The sequence below is a fragment of the Pterocles gutturalis genome, unplaced genomic scaffold, assembly GCF_000699245.1.
Source record: "Pterocles gutturalis isolate BGI_N339 unplaced genomic scaffold, ASM69924v1 scaffold13557, whole genome shotgun sequence".
NCBI lineage: Eukaryota > Metazoa > Chordata > Aves > Pterocliformes > Pteroclidae > Pterocles > Pterocles gutturalis.
The window spans coordinates 3054-24935 of NW_010110365.1; the positions used below are offsets into that span (position 1 = coordinate 3054).

The following is a 21882-nucleotide window of genomic DNA, read 5'->3' on the forward strand; positions in this document are numbered from 1 at the left end:
ACAAAACTAGACAGTAATTTAGTTAATGCCAGTGGTTTGCTTTTTAGGGAAACTAGCCAAATACAGGCCTGAACTTTGCTGCATTCAATTTCTTTTTCTATGGTGGTCAAATGTCAGAAAATCAGTTTTTCCCACAAATAATAGAGCAAAAAGAGAAAGATATAATCTTAACTTCCCTAAGCCACTTTGAAAACTTTTTCTTAATTGTCTGTCTGAAGTAAATTGAGATTTCTTGCAGTGATGCAAAGCTTCTAAATCAGCTGTTCAGCAACTGGTCATTGCCAGAGGCACAACTGCCATCTGCCTCAATCAGCTAGTCCTGCATTAGTATCTGGCCTTATGTTACAGAAAGTGGCATTTATCAGTTTATAAGACTAGTAGAAACTAGCATACAATATTTTTAGTGCAGTCCTGATGATAAAGGGGTTTATGATTTTTATTTCATAAGTGATTTGTGTAATTTATTTAATTGCAAGCAAAAAAACTGAATAGAAATAATTTATTGTAAATAGGCTTTAAGCAAAATTTTACATTTTTCTTTGGAAGATACCAGGTACAATCTGTAACTATATTTGCAAAGTCAGGTTTTTAGAGTTAACATTAGTCCTGTCTTCTGTCCCTTGATCCTTTTACATTAACCTAACCCTGCTGTAGAAGAGATTGGCATGTTTCATCCTGGTAAGAATTTTACAGTTTATGTTTATTTGCAATGCAAGTGTATAATCCTTCATAATACAAGAAGGAAGAGGAAAAAAAAAAACCAAACTGTAACCCTTTCAAGCTTTTCTAGTCTTGAAAAATTGGTGAAAGTGGCAAGACCCATTGCCAAGCTAACTTTAAACTACTAGACTGGGGATGCTGCTCCTTCATGATATCAAACATTTTAAGGTCCTCTGTGTCAAGGAGCCAACCCATCATTACTATTGTCATAAGACCAGGCAATCGAGAAACACGGTGGACAAAAGCCGTCACTGTTGACGCACGGGCTTTGATCTGGTGGGTGAACATACAGCTAATGTCCAGCTCTTTTAAAGCAAGCATGGTATTAAGCGTTCTAAAGAAGTTTCTCCAACCAGTTTCTGTAACATTGCAATTTGCTGACAGTGAGAGCTTTTCAAGTTTCTGGAAATCTCCACAGTTTGCAACCTTTGCTGCAAAAATAACCAGACATTAGTAAGGATTTAAAGATGCTCCAAACCCATATGAAACATGAACAAAAATGCAGTGAAGTTGAGGTATTGTACATCAAAAATAAAGTTGTTACTATTAGGTTGAAAAAAGTAGAACTTTGAACTCAATTTATTTAAGCATTTTAATACCTCAGACTGAGGAGACTGATAAAAGAGATGATACGTTAGCAGGCACATTATTGACTAGTAGAATAAGATACCAGTGTGTTTACAAGTGTTTGAATACTACTCTTACAGAGCAAAGCAAATGCAGCGCCAACTTATGCAACCACTTGAGGTCAGACACCAGATCAGCTTTGCACAGATGCAAGATACTGGGTTCAGCAATCTCTTCCATGCCTGTGTACTATCACATACACTCTTCAGTCCTGCCTTATGGTCAGCCTACTTACAAGATGGGACTCTAGTCATCAAATCACTGCATATGCTAAAATGTATGTCAAAAATAAAGATAACTTGACAGACTTACCTTTGGTTACAAAATAAGACATTTTCCCTAGCCTGTATATGTCAGTTTTAAGACTATACCAAAAAAGTATTAAATTCAAGACATATTTTGGTAATACACAGTTTTAACAGCTAGGGCATATAAACTAATAAAACTAGCAATGAAGTTATGAAGCTCTGTTTTAAGTCAGTCTTTTTTTCCACTGATTAGTTTTCTTGTAATTTATATTGCTTGGTAGAAGACAAGGAGAACTAAGGAGGAATTTCAAAAGAGGATTCAGCAAAGTTAGCATATAAGCAGTGTGAATATACTTTGATGAGTAAGAAATATTTTGGGCTGTGTATAGAACAAACGGGAAGAAATACTTATTAAAAATTACAAATAATTTACAATTGTAACATATACAAACAAGATTAATTTATCCTGAAGCAGTATCTTCTCTACTGAGAAATGTTACTTCATGTTTGAAGTTCCCTCCTTTAAACTCACCTATTTCTAACAGGCTGTCATCATTCAGATATAGTATAAATGAGAAGTGTCTGAGTTGCAGCAGGTGTAGACACTGCTGAGCAATCTGTTTGCCTGCAGACTTTATTCCCTTCCCTCCAGGAAGGATGAGCTCCCCCAGTTTAAGAAGAATACCTAAATTGTACGCTGCAGAGAGAAGACAATCTTTCCTGTTAAGATTAAACAAGTATACGTTTCCTAAATCTTGTAATGCCAATGAGTGACAGCAGCAGAACCAAGTGGAAAAAAAAAAAAACAAACCAACACACCACATTTAAATTTAGATTCTGGGCAATAGGTTACTATCAGCTTTCCTTCCTTGGGTTCATCTCTGACATTGTTGCGAAGGTCGCTTCACTCTCTAAATAGCTTGAAATTGTGATCAACAGAAAAGGCAGGATTACTTCTCCAGAAAAGGTCTAAGAGATCTGATGAGTCCTCTAGAGATAAAAGGAATCTTCCATTGTTGCCAAACTCAAGGGACCCACAGGCAAGAAAAAGAAATGAAGGTAATCCTCCCTTCCCAAAATGCAAACTATTTCAAAATTTTGCTTTTGCAGGAGGACCATCTCAGCTTTCTGAGGTGCTGAACACCTCTGATTCCATAGTTTAAGACAGCCATCCATCTCACTCAGCTCATCCCTCTCAAAAGGATGTGAACGCATACCCTTCATCACAAACTGCTTTGTGGTATCTGATTTAACACTGTAATTATAGATACTCCCCAGTATCTCAGATGGCATTTAAGCTGTTTGAGTTATTTTTTAAGATCTCCAAAAGAACCTGAGACAAAATAATTTTATCAAATGCAACAAATGAGATCAGCTGAAAAGAAAGATATGTACAAACCAAAGATTTCACAAGCTTTCTTCTCATCAAAATACTATATTTCTAGATCCAACACTTTGAGAGACACAAAATTGGGCAGAGAAGCAGCTAGGAGGAAAGGGAAAAAAACCCACATTGTCAGTCTTGGAACTTAAAAGCAGCGGTTTCTCTCATCTGTTAAGTGTTTTAAAGTGAGTTTTCTGTATTAAAAAAAAAAAAATTAAATTTCTACCTAAAGAAAGCAAATCTCCATCTGTCAAAAATGACCCAGTTAACTTGATCTCTGTTAATTTCTTGCATGAAGAAATTGCTGCCAGAAGGGATTCAGAGTTGAAGTAGCTGGAGCAGTTCAGGTGAAAAACAGGGCGGTCTTGGAAGCTCTTAATAAATTCAACTACAAAATAAGGTGTTGCAACAGTTGAAGATTCATTGTATAGTGAACAAAGGTCAAAAATCAGAAAGGTTCTCCTAGCTCCACCTGTGAACTTTACTGTAGAGAGAAACATCTGTCACAACAAAAGCAAGTGAAACAGATAAAAAGATGAATGAGAGCAGCAGCTTGATTCCTAAAATCAGATGGCCTGGATCATTCTGGCCTTAAAATACAAGCAAGTCTTGCTATATATTAATTTCTGGTTTCTTTCACATGTGAAAAATATTCTAGTTTTTCAACATTTTGCAGGACAAGCTCTTTTAAACACCTTCCCTCTAAAGTTGTTAGTTTTAGGTACATTGTAAAACCCTATCCAATGTCCAGATATTGAGGGTACAGTTCACCGAGCGTTGTTGGTTTGTACTATGTGTTCATATTGAAGTAGAGCTGGGTAATCGTTATCATAGTGTAGAAAAAAATGGTAATCCGGGGGCCCTGGACTGTAAAGTAAGCTTCTTCTGGGAAGAAGGCAACTGAGACAGAAGTCATGGCCTGCTCCCTGACCTGTCAGAGCAGCTGTGCACATGACCTGGAATCAATTGCCAATTGTGCTCCCTGACTGCTTCCTCCCAGCAGACTGTGAGTAGCGAGAAGGAAGAATGCTGACTCCAGGAAAACAGAGAGCACAGTCCTGCTCATTCCTCCATACTAATTTACAGAGGTCAATAAAGGTAGAAACTGTAGGGCAGAAGCAATGGGAATACGACTCAAGAGATACTACATGCCTGTTAAGAGAAAATAAAATTGCTACTCAGTATTAACAAGTTCTAGTGAAATACAGTACCTAAAGTTCTGCAGTGCACCTTACCCAGCCTAGAGCTGTCTTCAAGCTTAGTCCTGCTCACAGACGATTTCTTCATATTACAGAGATTTTCGAAGCCATCAGGTATTGTATCAAATACATTGCAGTTCTCACATAGACTCACAGACAGTTCCTCCAGGCAGATTAATTTGTCCAAATGTGAAAAAAGTAGTTCTGTGATGAAACCAGACAAAAATACAATGAAACTGGATTGATCTGCTTAATCCCTCTGCTCTTCTGACAGTTTGCCAAAGTTTTTATAGCTGAACTTCACTATCTAGCTTACATCCTAACATCTTTAGCTTCCCTTTCCTTGACTGTTGCTTCCTATCTTCCTTGTACCCCTGCCCTTCCGTGCCAGCCTATCCTTCACCGAGGCTTCTGCTGCTTGCAGACTGTGCGTATGCCTGGCAGGATCCCATTCTTCTGTTGTTTTCTTCTGTTCTTCTATATTCTTCTATTTTGAAAGCCCAGTGCAGACCCATTCAGATTGCCCCAAGCAGAAAATGCATGTCATCAGTGCCTGCTAGCTTGTCCTCTGTACTGCACTATCCTCTGTGCTGCACTATCCTCTGCTGAAGTGCAGTTCTGCCTTTGTAGTGACACACGCCTCTTAGATCAAAAGCCAGTATTGAGGTCATAGTCTGAAATTGGGGGCCAGGATGGAAATCGGTTAATGCAGAATGTCTGCCTATCCCATTAAATGCATATAGTAGAAGACAGCTTTATTATTCATGGATATGGAGCTGTTCATTTGTCAGGCACAAAGGGAAAAGGAAGAAAAAGGGAACTAAAGAAAAAAAATTACATTCTGCCAAAATTCAGTATGCTGTACCTGGCATTTCTCTTTCATCTACCTCAAGACATTCCACAAAAGACATCAAAAGAAGTACTTCTTGCTCTATTATGCTCAAGTTAAGATGATGTAGACTACATTTTTTTTAAAATGTTCCTTGTACTGTTCAATAGTTGGACAGATAGCTTCTAGAAATCCAGGACTGTTATTCAGATGAAGTTCAATGTAATCCAAAATGGAAAACAGTGTAATGAAATTTCTGAGGTCAGCTTCCTGAAAAGAACTGATGTTGCTGACTTCCTTGTTGTAGGTAGCAAAGGACACACGATGGAGTCTGGTAGATGTCTTTGTATCAGTGAAAAAAAAATCTATGAATATTTTTTTCTTCTTCTTCCACTTTTTGTGCAATGTCATTAAGATGTGTAAATGCAGGAGCGTAATCCCGGTCAATTGTTGTCATCTCCAGTGAAGAGTAGCAAGTACCTATTTCAGACATATTAAATTCTTGTTTGTGTTCACTTCCTTGTACTGCAAACTGAAAGCTACTGGGTAATCCTGAAAAAAATGCAACTGAGATTTTTGTGGTGATAAAACTGAACCTAACAAAATGTCTTAGCCTCTTCGAAACTGAAAAATGATTGGAGCACACACAGTGACAGTATTACTCATAAACTACAGAAACAGCAAAGTCCAGTAAATACTAAATGAAAACTGGAAGAAGCTGTTGTGGATCAATAAAACTTAATTGGTCCATGAATAACATTCTTCTTGGAAGGTCTGAATGGTGCTGCAGATTTTCATAATTTTCTGACTGTCTTTCCAATGACTCCTTGCAGTCAATCAATTTAAATAAATGGGATATAACTTGGGGGACTGCTTTGGAAGAAAAGCTGCAAGTATAAACCAATAAAAAATTATAGCGCCCAGTAACTTTTCTAAATGTGTTGGTTTGCTGCAAGTACTGCAGCCCTCACTCCAGTTTTTCATCAGAAACCAGGAGCTCACTCAGTCTTCTCCCTGCAAAAGAAACTCCTGGAACAAGTGATGAAAGAATTTATAAACTGGGTTAAGTCTTTGGGCAGTAACCCAGCCTAACAGCTTCATCTCCATCAACTCCTGCTTCCAACAGATCATACTCAGTGAAGTCAAAGGATGTCTTAAAAAGACCAGTTAAGGCAAGCTCACCACATGAGGCAAACATGTGCATTTTCTTCACTGTATTTTAGTAAGTGATAGAGTAGATAGGCTTTAAAAATAGCCCTGTCACTAACTACTACTACATTGGGTGCTGTACCCAATACGCAGCAAGAGACACCATAAGAAGTGGTGTCTTTAGAATGGTCTGCATAGACTTTTTAAGCTCCAGCTGCAAGATAAGCTGCTGCACAAGGTCAGTTTTGTAGGGGTACAATTTATTTAGTACATACAGAGTGCTGGACAGGGGAAACTTTGCAATGCTTGAAGTGGTGGTCGCATACTTGCAAATTTCTCATCCTGTCAGTATGGACAGCAACAATCAAACAATGCTGATAGAGATGGTTCTTTTGTATAAGTTCTTCTACAATACGGGGCACTGAATTAATCTCACTATAGTCATCTAGAAGAAATAAGACCTGTTTTTTCAGTGGCTGAATTACATCTCTTAGAGTTGTTTCTGTTAATGGTCCCACAAATCCTACTGTTTGATTGCATAAAATATCAGCCATGCTCTGATCTGATCTTGCGTAATTCAGGGAGAGATAAAATACAAATTTAAACCTGCTCAGAATAGGGCAGCAGCCTGAGGCCCAAAGAAGAGCAACTTTCCTGAGCAATGCTGGTTTTCTACTTCCTGCTTCACCTTCCAGCACAATGGTGGAGTTAAGGTTTGCAAGGACTTCATGAAGAAAGAGCTGCTGTATTGGCTGATCATTAATATCCTTTGAGACAATTGATAGGTCCCCATAGAGTAATTTCAATAGCCAAATGGTTTGAGTCCCCAAAGGAAAACAATTTTCTGAAACTCTTATTGTACGCCTTGCTAAGTTGTTCAGTCAAGTTTTTGGCTTCTCGAAGACACTGACTTTCAACAAGTGTCATGCCTGCAAAAAGGATGACATCAAATAATAAAACCAAGTGAGCAGTTGATTCTGTATATGAAAGTCAAATATAGTCAGCTGTCCATTAAACTGGAGTGATAAGAACCTGATATTTTCTAGATTATGGAAAAAAAACTGGCATCAGTTCTGGATAACCAAGTTCCCACAGTTTCTCTTTGTCCTACTCACTTGGGTTTGCACCCATCTGGTTTAATGTGGGGTTAGTTTGTGTACAGACAGTAATCTAGAGATTTAAAACTGTTACTATGCTTTCAGAGCTCTAAAATGTGATTTTAATGCCTTCAAAAATTACAAAACACCTCCATCTGGTACATATATCCCAAATAATTTTGGCATTTCGGGGTGGCAGTAATAGCCGTTTTTGTATTAACAGAAAGCTGCTAAAGAAAGCGTCTGGGTGGTACCACTATGGCAAAGTTACTTTTGAGTTATCAACGCTGCGCTTGCATAATCAGCATTGTTCTGCAGCAACTCAGTGCAAACTCATTGTGTATGAACTCTTCCCTCAGGAATCCCCACACATGTATCAACAAAACCACTTCCTTGAAATGGCCACAGTATTTGGAAAAAGGAAGCACACGAAGCAAAAGATAGTGGAAGGTTATCGGAATTTAGTTTCTTTTGTATCTAAAAGCATGTATATATAACATGTAGTACACAGCTAATAGATATATTGGCAATTTTCCAAAACATGAGTGAAAAAATATCATACCATATTGTCACAAAAGAATTTAATTTGCTTATATGCTTCATCTGCACAGAAATTACTTTCACCTGCTAAGGGATTGGTTTATATTCACAATTACAAAAGCAAGCACTAGGTTCTCTACTATTTGTTGTCCCTATATATGGACAATCCACAAATCCTACCTCAGTCCTTACTTCAATGAAAATTTTGTCTGAGTAAGTATGGGCCAAATCCAGAAAACCACTAACCATCCTCTCAAACTAAAATGCAAATTCAACACCACCATCCTTTCAAGCAAAGCTGCACAGTACTTACCAGCTCCTAGAGAATGTAAGGTTGCTTTCTCTTCAAGATTTGCTTTGCAGGGAGTTTGCTAGAACCAAAATTAATCCAGTTATACTCCCTTAAGTATTTATTATTTAGTTCAAACTGAGTTGCTTAGGCACCAGCAGCTACAAGGACAATTTACTGGAGGTGCCAGAGCAGAGATTCCCCTGCAGGCAGTGGAGGACCCCATGCTGGAAGAGGTGGCTGTGCCTGAAGGAGGCTGTGACTCCATGGGAAGGACTCTGCTGTGAAAGGGACCCCACGCTGGATCAGGGAAGACTGTGAGGAGCCCTCCCCTGAAGAGGAAGAAGCACCAGAGACAACATGGGATGGGCTGACTGCAACCACCATTCCCTGCCCCCTGCACCACCCTGGGGAGAAGGTAGAGAAATTGTGAACAAAGCCTTTGGGCCCAGGAAGAAGGGAGGGGTGGGGGAGAGGTGCCTTTTTAAGATGTAGTTCTCTTTCTCATTGTCTTGCTGGTTTTTTTCATTGTTAACAAACTAAAGTGTTTTTGTGTTTTTATCAAGTCCAAGTTTTGTGTTTCTTGCCTGTGACCATGAGTGGTGAGTGAACCCTCCCTGTCCTTGCCTCAGACCACGATGTTTTTTAGCAAGAGGGTGTAGGAGTGCTTAGTTGCTGGGTAGCCTTAAACCATGACAAATGTTCAGCTAAGAACACCCTTCTCCCCCCACCTTATTGTCTGTTGCTCTTGAGGGTTTAGCCAAGAAGAGAATAACAGAAAAACAGAATGGTTTGGGTTGGAAGGGACCTTAAAGATCAGCTAGTTCCAAGCCCCCTGCCCAGGGCAGGGACACCTCCCACTAGACCAGGTCGTTCAAAGCCTCATCCAGCCTGGCCTTGAACACCTTCAGGGAGGAGGGATGCACAACTGCTCTAGGCAACCTCTTCCAGTGTCTCACAACCCTTACAATAAAAAATTTCTTCCTAGAAATTTAATCCTTGTAGGGGAGGTGCTCCAGCCATAATCTTTACAGCCTTCCTCTGAACTCGCTCCACCAGGTCCCGGTCTTTTTTTATGTTGCAGGCCGCAGAGCTGGATGCAGTACTCCAGGTGGAGTCTCATGAGACTAGAGGGGCAGAATCACCTCCTTGGACCTGCTGGTTATGCTTCTCTTGATGCAGCCCAGGATCTGGTTAGCTTTCTAGGCTGCAAGTACACATTGCCAGGTCATGTTCAACTCCTCATCGACCAACATGGCCAAGTCCTTCTTCTCAGGGCTGCTCTCAATCCACTCTCCACCCAGCTTCTCTTTGTGCTTGGAATTGCCCCAAACCACATACAGGACCTTGCACTTGGCCTTGTTGAACTTCATGAGGTTTGCATGGGCCCACCTCTCAAGCCTGTCAAGGTCCCTCTGGATGGCATCCCTTCCCTCCAGCATGTTGACCACGCCACACAGCTTGGTGTCGTTGGCAAACCTGCTGAAGGTGCACTCAATCCCACTGTCCATGTCTCCAACAAAGATGTTAAACAACACCGGTCCCAATACTGACCCTGGCAGAACACCACTCATCACCAGTCCCCACTTGGACATTGAGCAGTTGACTGCAACCCTTTGAGTTCAACCATCTAGCCCGTTCCTTATCCAGTGAGTGGTCCTTCCATCAAATCCGTGTCCTTCCAATTTAGAGACAGGGATGTCAGGCAGGACTGTGTCAAGGGCTTTGCACAAGTCCAGGTAGATGATGTCAGTTGCTCTGATGTCAGTTGCAGTTCTGGCCACTCATTCTAGCCTCAGGATCAAAAAACACTGTGACCACCAAACAACAGTTTGTATAAACTCAGGTCTTACACTTTTGCAAATTCATTGCTTTTCTTATAGGACTATAAGGTTAATGAAAGTGAAACTTAAACCACACAACCGCAGACACAACTGTAAAAGAATTCAACACAGCAGTAACAGAACTGTTTCGAGTTGTACCATTAAACCTAAAGTATGTTTTCAGCACATTTGTAACATCTGTGTTTGAGTTGCCTTACTGAAGGCCAAGGTGAATAGCTACAATACTTGAAATTAATATGTGAAGTGTCCCCCAACTAATTGCTCAAAAACATCTTTGTTAAATTCTTACCAAAAAATATTCTGACCTATAGAACTCCACCATCCATCAAAAACACAAGCTTATAACAATCATATAGGAAATATATTTTCAGGGCTTATTTTTGAACAAATAATGAAACAGAGATGAAATCACTATATCACCAGTTTTATCACTTTCACATTTACAAATATACATGTTACCTACAACAGCAATCCAAAGAAGCCAGACAAGAACTGTTCTTTTCAGACAAGAAAAAAGAAATACATCAGATACAGATAGATAATTCAGGAATATATTAACAGTAACCAAATCATTAATACATTAGGTAAAAGTTAAAGTTTGCTTCCAAGCCAATGTTCACCCTTCTGTCATCATCTAGGTCCTTCTTGTTTTTAGGTGCCTCAGTGAAAGCTGTGGCTGAATGAACAAAATAGATCTATGCAAGAATGACACAGATATGACAATTTCTAAAAGCAGTCATACAGATATGGGAGCCGGGTGCTCGTGAATACAGCCAGGACAGCAGTGCAGAGAATCATGAACAAACAAATCACATTCCACGCAAAATGCACTCTGACACAATTTACATATGTAAACCTGTGCGGAAAAGACAGAAAAACAAATCAGACAAATTAGAAAAAAATTATCACCATCACAGCACTACAGCAGGGCAACAGCTGTGTCATCAAGACAGTGTAAACAGAGAAAATATACTGCTCACGTCACAGAAACGCAACTGAACTGAAGTTTCTAACAGGAAACATCTCCAAAGGGCTGAGCTTGAGTCACTGTAAATGCTTCCAAATGGCTAAGAGTGGAAGCTTATTTATGCAACTCTCTAAGAAATCCCTTCCCAAGTTTGTATAGCCTTTCCAGTCTAAAAGGTGTGACTCTATGACAGAGAACTCTAGTTAACCACAAGATGAACTTCCACAAATATTCTCCTGGTCTTTAGAAGACTATACTAGAGGATCATCTCTGCTTCTGACATTGCATTGCTCAGTGCAAATTCCAGTGCAGTTCAACATACTTACATTTTGATCTTTCATTTCTCCCTGGCAGCCTTGACAATACCTGAAAGCAAAATTTAGTATTTTAACTGAAAGAAATGTCAAAATTGTGTAAAACGGTGTTTAAAAAACACCTAATGCTTAAGAACAATTTATGGCAATTATTTTAGCCATTCAGCTGAACACACAGGGTAACTGTTAACAGCAACTACAAGTATTCCTTATTGCCAGAGGTGACCAAAACCCTCCATTCAACAGTGTCTTCAGTAGCAAAGAAGCTGCTGCCAGCTGTTCCTACTTTCATGACAAAAATGTTACAGGGTCCACAAGTACACTAATTATCACAAATATGATTCGCATACCGTTCCCCCTGATACTCTTCCAGAGGAACTTCCTGAAAGGCATCCAAAGGAAACAAGTGATGGTAAGACCGAGCCAGGTGAGGTGCAGACACTAACGTGAGACCTGCAAATAAAGAGACATGAAAATTATAAGAGAGGACTTACTGAGAAGCTTTTCTGCATTAAACAAAGCAAAAAGGACAAAAGATTAATTACTCAGTGGTTCAGAGCTTTTAAGAATTAAAAACCATAAAATTATTTGTTCATTAGCTTCCATAATCCAAACATGTAATCCTCTCCAGAATTAAATACAAATACAAAACCAAGCAAATTGCACAAAATTTCTAATTAAAAGGTTTAACTCAGTCTTTAGAAGTACATTTACAATGAACAGCTGTAAAGTTAGCAAGTTTTTCATCCTCATGCCATAAATAAAATGCAACCATAGAAGAGTCTTCTGATTAAATCTAAATGCACAACTCCTCTTTGGCAATGATGCTTCTGCTGTTTCACATCGCCAATTAAAATGGTGCCCCACTACAAAGCTCCACTGCAGCCTGCTGTAATATTGCTAAAGCCATGCCATAGCCCTGTTTCAGCTAACAAAGGCCTGCTGGTTTTGGCTGTAATAGTTAATTTTCTTCACAGTAGCTGGTATGGGGCTATGTTGTGGATTTGTGCTCAAAACTGTGTTGACAACACAGGAGTGTTTTAGCCATTGCTGAGCAGTGCTTACACAGAGACAAGGCCTCTTCTGCTTCTCACAGCACCCCACCAGAGAGTAAGCTGGGGGTGCACAAGAAGTTAGGAGGGGACACTGATGCGACAGCTGACCCCAACGACCAAAGGGATATTCCATACCATACGATGTCGTGCTCTGCAATAAAAGTTGGGGAAGAAGAAGAAGGGGTAGAATGTTTGAAGTTATGGCATTTGTCTTCCAAAGCAACTGTTACGTGTGATGGAGCCCTGCTTTCCTGGAGATGGCTGCTGATGGCAAGTAGTGAATGAATTTCTTACTTTGCTTGGCTTAAGCACACGGCTTTTGCTTTACCTATTAAACTGTCTTTATCTCAACCCACAAATTTTCTCACTTTTACCCTTTTGATTCTCTCCCCCATCCCACTGGGAGGCAGTGAGTGAGTGACTGTGTGGGGCTTATTGCCATCTGGGATTAAACCATAATAAAAGGCTAGTGTTAGCTGGGGCATGGGCTGGCACAAACTTTTTAATCGCTCACTCACATACAGTGTAAACTTCTGAGGTCTTGGTCTCCTGACAGCTGCAGCTGTGAAGAACCTGTTGCTGATACATAGGACTTCTCCAGTTACACTACTACCCTGCTGAAACAAAACTCACGCTCACACGAAAATCTTGACATGAAACTGGGACAAGGTGACCCAAAACTAGAATGATTTCATCCTCTTATCAAATACCTATCCTCTTTATAATACCTATCAGATTTTAATCACATGCCCTGAGAAGCTAATAGGAGGACAGCTGTCGCTCACACATATTAATACTATAAAAAAGGCTAATCCTCCCTCCCATCCGTATTGTGGGGGGACGCACCATAAGTTGTACAGTCCATTAACAGGTGCAACACCGAAGGGCTTCCATTCACAACTCTATAGCCTTTCACGTGTCACTGTGCAGCCTGCCCTTGGGTTCAACTTTGAAACGTTTTATCCCCATACTCCCAGAGGTGAAGGGGTATTTCTGTCCTTTTACTCCAAAGCACTCTATCTTCACGGCCTTGAGTGTCCTTGAGGAGTCCAAACATTAGTGTGCCTGTTAGATCAGCATTCTTGAGGAAATTATTACCGTTCACATGTGAATCACCCTTCTTTCCCTCCTGTGCTTGAGTGCTTTCAGTTTACAACATTATACTGGGGAATATGATACAGCTTTACTGTTACAGGTATAGTCCTGAAAGTCCCTTGTACGAAGCTGACATCCCAGGATACAAGAATGTAGGCTTCTTAAAGCAGAGCTGGCTTTTGAATCCTACATATAGTTGAATTTTTCTACTCCTTAACTCTCTTACCACCATGTCTTGATTCATCTCTTCACCTTTTCTTGCTACTCACCACAGATTTTGCATTCCACAGGAAGTTCACAGTATTTGGCTCTGCACTGGGGACAGAAATATCCACCCAGTGTAAGACCTGGCTCACTGTTGTTTTCCAGTTGCCTAGATTAGGGAGAGACAAATCAATACCCAAGAGAGAACACCGTAACACCAATACTGCATAACTACAAATACTACATAGTTCTCACAACAAATAGTTTAAAAAGTTTTATTAGCTTCCACACAACAATTCCATGTGTATGGAAGCATCAGAAAGCAACTGATGGGGTGGGACATCAGCAACCACATTTTCCCTCAGAAACATAACAAAGACCAAATTTTCCCACAGTAACAAGCTAATACATCTTTAAAAAATTAAGTTATGAAAGATAACAGCATTAGTATTTGTACTTATACACACACAAATATTCTGTATTGACTTTAAGATGCACATTAGTACTTAGTCTTTCAAACAGCTGATGCTGTTTCCTTCTGAAAATTCAGTCTCCTGTATTATCCCTGAAAACCAATTCCTTTCACTGAGAAGAGCATTGGTACACTAATCAAGTAAGGCCTCTATTTTGAACATCCCTTTAAAGTCACATAAAAAACCACTTTATTCCAAATAATACCCTTCATCCTCATTATCTTTACAGTGATAAAAATACTCGAATCAAGAAATGCAAGTAAAATTGGTAGTAATTACTTTAATACCTCATAGCACCACTGCATTCTAATTACTGCATAACACAACTAAAAGCCATTTACTACTTTAAAAAAAATTTTACATGTAAATTTTAAAAAGCATATTTAACAGAGGTAACTACAGCCATATACTGGATATGCAAGTGGAAATAAATTCTACTGAGAAGTCACAAGACATTACTTACTATTTTTTCATGTTATTTTGCAATATTTTCACTGAAAAGCAGATTTTCTAAATGTCACTAATTACCACTGAATTCTAATCAACTCTACTTACGCCATGCTAAAGGATGGTTTTGCATCTTGATCAGATAGAGAAGCAATAGTATGCTGAGGAAAACCTGAAGACAAAAAGATCCCATATTACCAATTTTAAACATAAAAGTAATCTTTCAGTTTCTTACTTCAACAGGGAAGTTAAAAGATGATTCTAAATATTGAGGCCTATCTCTTTTTTTTTGTTTGTTTTTGTTGTTATTACAGGAGAAGTAATACACTCTTACTAGGTATCAAATTCTTCCCAAACGTCTCTACCTGCATCCACCAACAAATCCCTCATTGTATTTCCCCCAATGAAAATATAATCTTTTCACAGACTTCATATTAACTAAAGCTCACTGGCACTCCATTTTTGAATAGCTAAAGAGAAAATTATGTGCAACGACAGGATAGCAGAGAGAGCGGTACATGAATGTTTACTTGAACAATGGTTTCTAATTAAGGGGAAAATATTTCTATATGCAGACACCAAGCATATATTCACCTTCCAAGTGCAGTATATGACAGATGAGACTATAGCACTTCACAGAGGCTGTAGCAGATACCATCCTTTCTAACACTTATTTTTTACTGCTCATGTCAAGCAGGCAGCTAATTTTTCCAACTGCTGCTCAGGCTTTACCCATTAGGAGTACATCTCTTCAGTATTTAAATCTACACATAAAAATACATATATTCTTGTCTGTGAAACAAGTGGATGAAAGTGAGAAATCGATGCTCTTAATTTGTGGCATTAGAGTTCCTTTTCTGGTTTAACTCTAGGCTTAAATTTATTGAGAAATACACAAGGAGAAGAAAAGGTACCTAATCCATTTCTTGAAAGAATACCACAAAGGTACTCCTAACAAACATGTACTACATGGCCAAACAGATGGCTCTCACAGTCAATTAAGCTTATAATAGGTGCCTTCTGCAGGGGAAAAAAAACAGACGAAGAAACAAAATATAGTTTCCATCCTTCATTTTTAAGTATTATACTCACACCAATTACCGCACAAGCAATATAATTTCACCTTATTGTTTCTAGCTGCTAGTGATTTGTCTTATTTAATTCTTAACTTTATTTAAAAGCTTTAAAAAACACCAAGAAAATTGATACCTATTTAGCAAAATAAAAGCTAAAATTAAAAAACCAATTGTGCAGCGTCTTTATTATGCTTCTAACCATTTGTATGGCTTTACCACAGAAGATGAAAACAATGAAAGGACACAACATCCGCAAATCTTGTTTTAGGACTTCAACAAAACTATATCCTACCCATTCGAATAAGGGAGCACTCAGAACTTGAACTGGCAGGTGGAGGACTAACATAATGCATCAGCAGCTCCTTATAATGACTTTCATCTAAAATAACGTGGTATGTTCCTGTCATGAAGAAAGAAACGCCTTACTCTCAGATGATGAGCAAATAAGACATGCAAACATACTCTCCAAATGACAGAAAACAACTTCAGTTAAAAACCCCACAACTTAGCCATCCCTGTTCCTAGAAAAAAGTAGTTAATGCTACTGAAAACTACAAGTTTTAAATAACACCAGATTAGGTAATGAAGGCCCATAGCTTCTTCTCCAACATTACACTGAAGTAATGATATTGTAAGAGTTACCATTGTAGTAACTGATATTAACATGTTATATTAATTAAATTTCATATCACAGATCTTTATATGTGGAACACTGAGTTTTAAAATATAAATCTTTCTTCTCTTTAGAGATGCAACTACCAGTTGATAATACTTTCACTAAACAGTGTGTATTTTGTCAGCTTGGGAAACCCTTAGATCTTCTGACAGCACAGAAGAATATTAATCCTTAAATATCAAAATGCATTAGTGAGTATATGACAAATTAGTTACTTAATTTTGCTTTTAAATTTGTATTGGTAGTATAACTACAGCACTTCAGATACATACCACCAGTTTCTTGGGCAAGTACTGTACAAACTCGAACTTCAGCACTTAGGCCGATGACAGATACTCTGATCTTAACTGCTTTTAAACTCTTCAAATGGAAAAATAAAGCATACTCAAATTAATGTACAGAACAGAAAACAGTAAAAAGGTTCAAGTTTTAAATGAAAATCAATTGGTGATGATGCCGCAACTGTGTGTTTTTAGTCTAATAGCTTGGATGTTCAATGTAGTAGTCAAACTTCACTTCCGTACCTTAATTAGATCATAGATGTTGGCTGGATCACATGTTGTCAGACTACTGAAGACTACCAAAACCTCTCTGCTTGTATGTCCTGGCATGTGCCTAAAGAAATTATATAGTTAATTTACTTCAGTAAACTAAGCTACTTGTGTGCTAAATCTTCCAAAGACTTTAACGTACTAAAGTCAGAAAATGACATGATATGAAGTTCCCTAAAAATTATAAAAGACTGTGGTAAGATCCTTCTCTAAGAACCATAATCTCACCTTCCAAAAGCCAAACCCTTCTCCATATCTAAAATACAGTATATTATTGTGTAGTTGTTATCTTATTGTTTGTTCTAATACTTAAGTTATCCCTGTATCTTATCTCTACTCTCACAGCTAAAATTCACCTTCAAACCAGCAACACTGCAGTAAGTCTTCCTGACTTCTTAAAATAAGTCTCTACTCAGTTTATGGGTGTAAACCTACCACTTCTAACTACTGTCTTCCAGTTCTTAATGGAAAACTCTCTTCCAAGTAATCATTCAAATAATTTTCAAGACATTTGACTACTGGTTTTGTTCTGTCAGCGTTTCTAGCTATAATTATTCGTTAAAATCTTCCCATCTCAATACCTCACATAACAATAAATTTTTTAAAAATCTACCCTTCTAAAGTATGCCCAAACTCCCACTAGATTATTGTGATTCAATGCTGTTTCTTTTCCTGTTCTCTTATCACTATTAACCCCTATCTCTGCCTTCTCTCACACCTTAGCCCTCTAGTAAAAAGTACTTGCAAGGTCTTTTATCACCATATTCATACACAACACAAAACGATCTACTTAATTTTAAAATAGTTGCTTTTCATAAGAAGCACACCGGCAAATAGAAGCATCTTGTGGTAGAAAATTAATTTCTGCACTACCAGCATATCTCACTTCTCAACAGTTTTTACTGTAAGGGGAGATAAAGCTGCTTTTTAAAGACTCAGGTCAGCAGGATGCAAGATGCTACTTGTAAAAAATACTGTCTCTGTCCCTCCAAAAATTCACAATCAGCACCATACTTATTATGGAAAACTAAGAAAACAAAAATACTGCACATATATACTAACTTTAAAGTCTGCATGGCCAAAATTAGGGAATTATATAGAGATGGCTCTCCACTGCAGTTCATATCCACTGCTTTCTTCAGAGCAGTTATATGCTTTTTTGAGTTACCTGTAAGTGAAAAAAACAATTCACCTGAAATAAGAAGTTAAAATAACTGAAATATTTAAACTATATATTTAATGAGGTGTACTTGTACAACAAGTTTTCAAACTGTGACTTGTAATTTCCTGCTTCTCCTTAGAAATTTACTTCTTTGTCTGAATGTAGAAAACAATAAAATAATATATGACAGAAAGTGATTTACAGGCATTCAATTGTTAGAAACTTTAAGAAGTCAAAAAGAATAAAACCCTTGTTGTATATCATTAAGCGCTTAACATGAGTGTTAAGTGTCTCGCAAAGTGTTTTAGTAGAAACAGAGTTTAGTTTCTCCTCTTATCCTTAAAGTACTGTTCAAGGATTGACTTATTCTCAAATTCTTCAACAAACTTGCTCCAGTTTTACGTGAATAAGAGAAAAAAATAAGACTTAATCTCTGAAGCCACAAGGATTGCTAGTGACAGAAGGCAGGAACCAAAGAAACCTTGCTTCTTAACATCCAGACAGATCTCACAGAACGCAAAGATGTCATAAAATACAAAATCATCAAACAGGGTGAGAAATTAACTACAGTGGAAACAAAACATATTTTAGTTGCAATCTGGATAAGATTTGATCATGAACAAGCATACCAATGACGATTCTAGATCAAAACAGACTGAAATAAAGACTCTGGTTTCAGCTAACTTGCAATAACTTCTCTTTTAAATTAAAAACATTACATTAACACTATTTCATTTTCAACAGTGTCATCCACACAGATTACATCAACGGAAGAGATTAAAACAGATCACTGATTTAAAAAACTGTACTACCTCCCTACCTGAAAGTTCTGTCATTTTTTCAGCTCTTTTACTCTTGGTTACAATTAAGCCAATCTGGAGAAGGAAAAAAAAACAGGCAAAACTTTTTTTAGCAAGTTTAAAAACAAGTTGGTTCACATTTTTGCGATATCTTGCCTAATACTTCTTTACGGACCAGAATTACTATACAAGCTTTCTTGTAAGTGGAACAACAGCGGCATAACACTATGTATCAGTTAACATACATTCCTCTATCTCCTCTACTTTTGCCACAAGGTACAAAAATAAATCTGAAATTCTCAATGCCTGGGAAAAAAAAAAATCAATTTTTCTGTGTTATAATTTATGTTTAGGAAAAAGAGAACAGATGGGTTCTTGTTTTCATTACTTCAAGCAGAACCAAGAATTTCACCAGGCTGCTGAGAAAAGGATGTCAAGGAACACATCAACGGAAAACAGTTTACTAGGTAGTGTTAAAAATAAAACTAACTTTTAAAATAGTTTTCAGTTACTTGTTTCTTGCACAGTTGTACATACCTGACTAATAGGATTTTGATCAAAGTACTCTTCAACAAAATATTCCAATAACTACAAAGAAAAGTTAAGACTGTTAAAAACTAAATAGTTTTATTCCATATGCATTAAGTAGCTGGTACTTGCAAAACATCCAGTATAATTAAAAAAAAAAAAAAAGTTGCAAAAAAAAAAAAAAGGGAGAAGGAGCCCTTCCATTCCATTCTCCTTCCTCCCATGTTACCAATGCAATGTAAATTTTTAAAACTAGCCACATCTTATTTTATTCACTTCAGCTATTAAAGTTCTAGATTAATGTTGGTTCAAACTGAGGTTTAAGATACACCAAAAAACACTAATCCATACAAAATCATCAAAGCCCAGCTTTTTAATGCTTAGTATTATCAGAGAAGATCATACAGTACAAAATCTACAGTTCAAGTCCTCCACAGTCTGAGGCAGCAATCCAATTCAACTCCCATCTAGCATCCATTCAAACCAGAATTCACCAAAACACAATTGTAAGAAAAAAAAAAAAAATCTAGATGTGCAATGAAAGCATATTTGTTCTTTTTCCATCCCTTATTACAGGCAACTCTTCAGCTTAATTTCCACACCCTTTTCATAATGTGTCTTTCTACAATACATCTTTACAAAATGTTTTTACTGTACAGAAGTACTCATGCAAGGCAAAGTAATGTCACACAGATTTTACTATTCAAAAACCAGGAAAATTACAGACTAGCAATAGAAACAAGGGAAAAAAGTAGGGATGAGAGGAGAGATGAGCCTATACAAGTAATCTATCACACAAGACTGCCATTCTTTTACAAAAAAGAACGTGGATTAACAGAAAACCACACAGATCACAGAAATACCTTCAAAGTGCAAGTAAGTCTGTTCGGTTTTAAATCTTGGTCCTCCATAGTTCTTGATCCATCAACAACCACGTAAAGGTGACGCATCTGTATTATCACCAAAAGTAATAATCACTAACAGAACAGATATTTAAATGAACAGTTCTTTATTCCATTTACTTAAAAAAGTAACTACTTCCTCCCTCAAACAGGGAGCTATGCAATCAACAGCAACTAAAAAAAGCACTGCATTTTTTCACTTTTCCTTAAAAACGAAAAAAAAGACTATCTTGAAAAACGCACAGTTCTTATCCTCTCATGATAAGCTACAAAATATGCATAATTTGCACCTTCATCTCTTCATCTGAAGAGCTCAGCATTGTATAAAGTGATGTTGTTATTTACAACTCATTTAAATTATGCCAATTTTTCACAGGAAGAAAAACTGTCCATGCAAGTGTGTGTGATCTGACTACTGTTGCCAAACACAACCCGGTACAGCAAACGTGCCAAACCTCCACCTCTGAATACTCATGCTTCACATTCCACACTGCCACCAAAGAATGTTAGGGTTTTTTTAAAAAAAAGTTTTGGTAGAAAACGCAAGCTTCGGTCTCAAGCACATTAAGTCTGCAAAGGTGTACTTCAGACAGGGCATACCACCTCTATTAAAGGAGTTCTGGACTCAGGATAGACATACCATTCCAAGTCGAACTTGTCCATGGTGTTCGTAGAGCCTAAAAAACCACAAAAGGATTTAAGTAAGATGCAAATGAATAAATGGTTCCTAAAAGTGCAGAACAAATGTAATACTAGACTTCTGTCAAATATGAAGCAATAACAAACCACAGACTGAAAAAAAAAAAAAGAAAACCAAATTACAAACAGACTTCATGCCTCTCAGAAACCAACCAAACAAAAGCTATTTCCTACTATCAGGTGTAAAGGAACTTTAAAATTTTATCCAAATCTGAATATTTTAACATAATCTGAAATAAATCTGACTTTACCTAGTAATTTTTCTGACAATTTGGAACACAAATCTGATACCAAAACCCAGCTTTAAGTCTTGGTTTGTTTATTTTAAAAAACGTTGAAGGATTTTCTCTAAGCAGTGCAAATTGCAATTGCAGTGCTTTGCACCGTGTTTCATCAGGTTAAGACCTCACCTCTTTAGCTAGCATCCAGCTGGGGTATCTAGCCTGTATACATTCAATCTTAAGATTAAAGACCAAAATAAATGTCACTATTTTTTCTAGAACAATTAATACGTAGTAGGCAAGAAGTCTGATGGGGTAGAGGCACTAAAATACCCGGCAGGCGTGCCGATACGCTTACACTACCTAGAGCACAGTTTCAGAATGATTAAGTCCTTGTAACTGACCAGACCCGCACCATCCGCAGGCTGGCGGCGACACCTAATAAATACCTTTTCCTCTTCGCCTTGAAAAGAATGTCCTCGATGGTCGCCTTCAGCGATCCGGATTCATCTTCTTTAAGAATTTCCCTAAGAAAAACAGAGTGTTAACCGAGCGGAAGGGAGATTCTTCTCACCGTTCGCCAAGAAGAAGGTGAGGAGGGCAGAGGAAAGCCTACCATGTCCCCTCGTAGCCTCCCTCCCAGCGCTTGGTCCGTTCGGGTTCCTCGTCCATCGCCGTGGCTCCGCTCTGCCCCGCTGCGACTCCCGCCCTAAAGGGAGGCCTCGTTACGGCGCCGCGCGGCGGGTGAACAGGCTGTGAGGAGGGACCGGCTCCAGGCAGGCCGCC

General features: G+C 38.1%; 2 protein-coding genes across 2 annotated transcripts; both read right to left on the reverse strand.

Annotated features, from left to right (window-relative positions):
* Window positions 1–786: 786 nt before the first annotated feature.
* On the reverse strand, window positions 787–7083 carry LOC104461681 (baculoviral IAP repeat-containing protein 1-like). Its single transcript, XM_010073348.1, is given in 13 exon segments — window positions 787–1151; window positions 2128–2292; window positions 3206–3367; window positions 4215–4382; window positions 4551–4665; window positions 5143–5304; window positions 5384–5559; window positions 5746–6025; window positions 6028–6094; window positions 6096–6194; window positions 6285–6485; window positions 6487–6957; window positions 6959–7083. Coding segments are annotated over 13 exon segments (2556 nt in total).
* Window positions 7084–10662: 3579 nt separating this feature from the next.
* LOC104457541 (general transcription factor IIH subunit 2) lies at window positions 10663–21768 on the reverse strand. The gene is made up of 15 exons (XM_010073347.1): window positions 21713–21768; window positions 21546–21623; window positions 20817–20853; window positions 20138–20224; window positions 19284–19334; window positions 18767–18821; window positions 17847–17952; window positions 16758–16848; window positions 16506–16593; window positions 15850–15957; window positions 14590–14653; window positions 13627–13730; window positions 11558–11660; window positions 11220–11259; window positions 10663–10782 (listed from the first exon to the last, which is right to left on the reverse strand). Exons 1-15 carry the CDS (start codon window positions 21766–21768, stop codon window positions 10663–10665), a joined length of 1188 nt encoding a protein of 395 aa, XP_010071649.1.
* Window positions 21769–21882: the final 114 nt, after the last annotated feature.